This window comes from Gobio gobio (assembly GCF_949357685.1).
Source record: "Gobio gobio genome assembly, chromosome: 14".
Classification (NCBI taxonomy): Eukaryota; Metazoa; Chordata; class Actinopteri; order Cypriniformes; family Gobionidae; genus Gobio; species Gobio gobio.
In genome coordinates, this window is record NC_137107.1 from 53,745,427 (window position 1) to 53,750,426 (window position 5,000).

The following is a 5,000-nucleotide window of genomic DNA, read 5'->3' on the forward strand; positions in this document are numbered from 1 at the left end:
GTGTGTGTGTGTGTGTGTGTGTGTGTGTGTGTGTGTGTGTGTGATTGGACGCACCTCAGATCATGAAGCTCGGACCCAGAGCCTGTGATGAGCAGAAACTCTCCAGGTGCGATCTGGGTAACCGTGACCTCAGCGTAGACACGCCCCCGCGGGGTCAACATGTGACTGATGTTGGTTTGGCCCACCTGAGAATCAAACATCACCCTCATTCAGTCTCATTCATTCTTGCTGTCAGTCACAGGTGAACTGAAGTGATTCCCCGTCCAGGTCATCAGACACGATCTTTAAAACATTACAGCTCCTTTCTGTTCAGCTTCCTCAAGAAACTTTCTTTCTTTAAAATATGTTTAGGCTGTTGTTATGCAGTTTCTAGGCGTTCAGAGTGATTTATTTGAGTTACTATGAAGTTGCAAGGGCATTCTAAGTGTTTTAGGCTGTTGCTATGCAGTTGCTAGGGTGTTCTGAGTGTTTTCGGTGGTTACTATGCAGTTGCTATGGCATTCTAAGTGTTTTAGGCTGTTGCTATGCAGTTGCTAGGGTGTTCTGAGTGTTTTCGGTGGTTACTATGCAGTTGCTATGGCATTCTAAGTGTTTTAAGCTGTTGCTATGCAGTTGCTAGGGTGTTCTACATTTTTTCAGGGGTTACTATGAAGTTGCTAGGGCATTCTAAGTGTTTTTAGGCTGTTGCTATGCAGTTGCTAGGGTGTTCTGAGTATTTTCGGTGGTTACTATGCAGATGCTATGGCATTCTAAGTGTTTTAGGCTGTTGCTATGCAGTTGCTAGGGTGTTCTGAGTGTTCTCGGTGGTTACTATGCAATTGCTATGGCATTCTAAGTTTTTTAAGCTGTTGCTATGCAGTTGCTAGGGTGTTCTAAGTGTTTTCAGGGGTTACTATGAAGTTGCTAGGGCATTCTAAGTGTTTTAGGCTGTTGCTATGCAGTTGCTAGGGTGTTCTGAGTGTTTTCGGTGGTTACTATGCAGTTGCTATGGCATTCGAAGTGTTTTAAGCTGTTGCTATGCAGTTGCTAGGGTGTTCTAAATTTTTTCAGGGGTTACTATGAAGTTGCTAGGGCATTCTAAGTGTTTTTAGGCTGTTGCTATGCAGTTGCTAGGGTGTTCTGAGTATTTTCGGTGGTTACTATGCAGTTGCTATGGTATTCTAAGTGTTTTAGGCTGTTGCTATGCAGTTGCTAGGGTGTTCTGAGTGTTCTCGGTGGTTACTATGCAATTGCTATGGCATTCTAAGTTTTTTAAGCTGTTGCTATGCAGTTGCTAGGGTGTTCTAAGTGTTTTCAGGGGTTACTATGAAGTTGCTAGGGCATTCTAAGTGTTTTAGGCTGTTGCTATGCAGTTGCTAGGGTGTTCTGAGTGTTTTCGGTGGTTACTATGCAGTTGCTATGGCATTCGAAGTGTTTTAAGCTGTTGCTATGCAGTTGCTAGGGTGTTCTAAATTTTTTCAGGGGTTACTATGAAGTTGCTAGGGCATTCTAAGTGTTTTTAGGCTGTTGCTATGCAGTTGCTAGGGTGTTCTGAGTATTTTCGGTGGTTACTATGCAGATGCTATGGCATTCTAAGTGTTTTAGGCTGTTGCTATGCAGTTGCTAGGGTGTTCTGAGTGTTTTCGGTGGTTACTATGCAGTTGCTATGGTATTCTAAGTGTTTTAGGCTGTTGCTATGCAGTTGCTAGGGTGTTCTGAGTGTTTTCGGGGGTTACTATGCAGTTGCTATGGCATTCTTAGTGTTTTAGGCTGTTGCTATGCAGTTCCTAGGGTGTTCTGAGTGTTTTCAGGGGTTACTATGAAGTTGGTAGGGCATTCTAAGTGTTTTAGGCTGTTGCTATGCAGTTGCTAGGGTGTTTTGAGTGTTTTCAGTGGTTACTATGCAGTTGCTATGGCATTCTAAGTGTTTTAGGCTGTTGCTATGCAGTTAATAGGGTGTTCTGAGTGTTTTAAGGGGTTACTATGAAGTTGCTAGGGCATTCTAAGTGTTTTAGGCTGTTGCTATGCAGTTGCTAGGGTGTTCTGAGTGTTTTCGGTGGTTACTATGCAGTTGCTATGGCATTCTAAGTTTTTTAAGCTGTTGCTATGCAGTTGCTAGGGTGTTCTGAGTGTTTTCAGGGGTTACTATGAAGTTGCTAGGGCATTCTAAGTGTTTTAGGCTGTTGCTATGCAGTTGCTAGGGTGTTCTGAGTGTTTTCAGGGGTTACTATGAAGTTGCTAGGGTATTGTAAGTGTTTTAGGCTGTTGCTATTTAGTTGCTATGGTGTTTTAGGTGGACACTATCCAGTTGCTATGGGATTCTAAATGTTTTAAGCTGTTGCTATGCAGTTGCTAGGGTTTTTTGTGTGTTTTAGGCTGTTGCATTGCAGTTACTAGGGTGTTCTGAGTGTTTTCAGTGGTTACTATGAAGTTGCTAGGGCATTCTAAGTGTTTTAGGCTGTTGTTATGCAGTTGCTAGGGTGTTCTGGGTGTTTTTGGGGTTACTATGCAGTTACTATGGCATTCTAAGTGTTTTAAGTTGTTGCTATGCGGTTGCTAGGGTGTTCTGAGTATTTTCAGTGGTTACTATGAAGTTGCTAGGGCATTCTAAGGGTTTTAGGCTATTGTTATGCAGTTGTTAGGGTGCTCTGGGTGTTTTTGGGGTTACTATGCAGTTACTATGGCATTCTAAGTGTTTTAAGTTGTTGCTATGCGGTTGCTAGGGTGTTATGAGTATTTTCAGTGGTTACTATGCAGTTGCTAGAGTGTTCTGTGTGTTTTAAACTGTTGATATGCAGTTGCTAGGGTGTTCTGGGTGTTTTAAGATGTTGCTATGTGGTTTCTAGGGTTTTCTGAGTGTTTTAGACTGTTGCTATGCGGTTTCTATGGTAATCCGAGTGTTTTAGACTGTTGCTAAGTAGTTTCTATGGTATTCTGGGTGTTTTAGGATGTTGCTATGCAGTTGCTAGGGTGTTCTAAGTGTTTTAGGGTGTTTGAGCGTTTTTGGCTGTTGGTATGCAGTTGTCAGGGTGTTGTAGGGGTTTTCGGCTGTTGCTATGCAGTTGTCAGGGTGTTCTGCATGTTTTTGGCTGTTGGCATGCTGTTGTCAGGGTGTTGTAGGGGTTTTTCGGCTGTTGCTAAACAGTTTTTAGGGTATTCTGAGTGTTTTAGACTGTTGCTATGCGGTTTCTATGGTATTCTGAGTGTTTTAGACTGTTGCTAGGCAGTTTCTATGGTATTCTGTGTGTTTTAGGATGTTGCCATGCAGTTGCTATGGTGTTCTAAGTGTTTTAGAATGTTGCTATGCAGTTGCTAGGGTGTTCTAAATTATTTCGGCGGTTGGTATGCTGTTGTCAGGGTGTTGTAGGGGGTTTTCGGCTGTTGCTAAACAGTTTTAGGGTATTCTGAGTGTTTTAGGATGTTGCTATGCAGTTGCTAGGGTGTTCTAAGCGTTTTCGGCTGTTGGTATGCAGTTTCTATGGTATTCAGAGTGTTTTAGGATGTTGCTATGCAGTTGCTAGGGTGTTCTAAGCGTTTTCGGCTGTTGGTATGCAGTTGTCAGGGTGTTGGAGGGGTTTTCGGCTGTTGCTATGCAGTTTTAAGGGTGTTCTGAGTATTTTAGACTGTTGCTATGCAGTTGTTAGGGAATTCTGAGTGTTTTAGACTGTTGCTATGCAGTTTTAAGGGTGTTCTGAGTATTTTAGACTGTTGCTATGCAGTTGTTAGGGAATTCTGAGTGTTTTAGACTGTTGCTCTGCAGTTTTTAGGGTGTTTGAGCATTTTCGGCTGTTGCTATGCAGTTGTCAGGGTGTTCTGAGTGTTTCCGGCTGTTGCTAGGCGGTTTTCTCTCTCTCTCACCTTTGGCAGTGTGTTGGCAAACAGCCGGTCGAGCAGCCGATGTGAATCGTCTCCCTTCACCATGAACTTCCCGAAGGGTGAAAGGTCAATCACACCCACTCCCTCCATCACCAGTTTACACTCCCGTCCGACCGACTGGAACCAGTTCGTCCTTCTGAAGCTGGGTCTGCGTCACAGGACCAGAGAGAGACACTCTTATATCAAACTGTGATAATATGTCACTGTTTCTCGGAGCTTTGGTGACATTATATACTCATTAACCCTCTGTATGGTCGGCTTGTGCTCACTTGTATCCGGTGTCGTCTCCAGTGTGGAAGTAGTGTGGCTGTTCCCAGCCGGCGTGGAAACCCATGGAGCAGTTGCTAGGGTGTTCTGACTGTTTTTGGCTGTTGGTATGCTGTTGTCAGGGTGTTATAGGGGGTTTTCGGCTGTTGCTAAACAGTTTTTAGGGTATATTGAGTGTTTTAGACTGTTGCTATGCGGTTTCTATGGTATTCTGAGTGTTTTAGACTGTTGCTAAGCAGTTTCTAAAGTATTCTGGGTGTTTTAGGATGTTGCTATGCAGTTGCTAGGGAGTTCTTAGTGTTTTAGGCTGTTGCTATGCGATTGCTAGTGTGTTCTGAGTGTTTTAGAATATTGCTATGCAGTTGCTAGGGTGTTCTGAGTGTTTTAGGCTGTGGGTAAGCAGTTTCTATGGTATTCTGGGTGTTTTAGACTGTTGCTAAGCAGTTTCTATGGTATTCTGGGTGTTTTAGGATGTTGCTATGCAGTTGCTAGGGAGTTCTAAGTCTTTTAGGCTGTTGCTATGCAGTTGCTAGGGTGTTCTGAGTATTGTAGAATATTGCTATGCAGTTGCTAGGGTGTTCTAAGTGTTTAAGGGTGTTTGAGTGTTTTCGGCTGTTGCTTTGCAGTTGTCAGGGTGTTTGAGTGTTTTCGGCTGTTGCTATGCAGTTGCTAGGGTGTTATAGGTCGGCTTGTGCTCACTTGTATCCGGTGTCGTCTCCAGGCTTGTGGAAGTAGTGTGGCTGTTCCCAGCCGGCGTGGAAACCCATGGAGCATCTGTCCTTCAGCAGCTCATAGACGCCGCTGACCCGTTGAGTCGGCCGGCCCGCGAAACGCTCCTCCTTAGGGAAGCCCACTGAAACCAGACGGACACACGGGTC

The 5,000-nt window shown here is 44.0% G+C and overlaps 1 protein-coding gene across 1 annotated transcript in view; it reads right to left on the reverse strand.

The window, feature by feature from the left end:
- dmgdh (dimethylglycine dehydrogenase) overlaps window positions 1-5,000 on the reverse strand; it is a 35,097-nt gene that overhangs the window by 3,258 nt on the left and 26,839 nt on the right. Inside the window, exons 9-11 of the mRNA XM_079834499.1 lie at window positions 4,822-4,975; window positions 3,838-4,003; window positions 55-185 (exon numbers count right to left, since the gene is read on the reverse strand). Coding sequence (XP_079690625.1) covers window positions 55-185; window positions 3,838-4,003; window positions 4,822-4,975 — 451 coding nt within the window. The remainder of the gene's footprint in view (window positions 1-54; window positions 186-3,837; window positions 4,004-4,821; window positions 4,976-5,000) is intronic.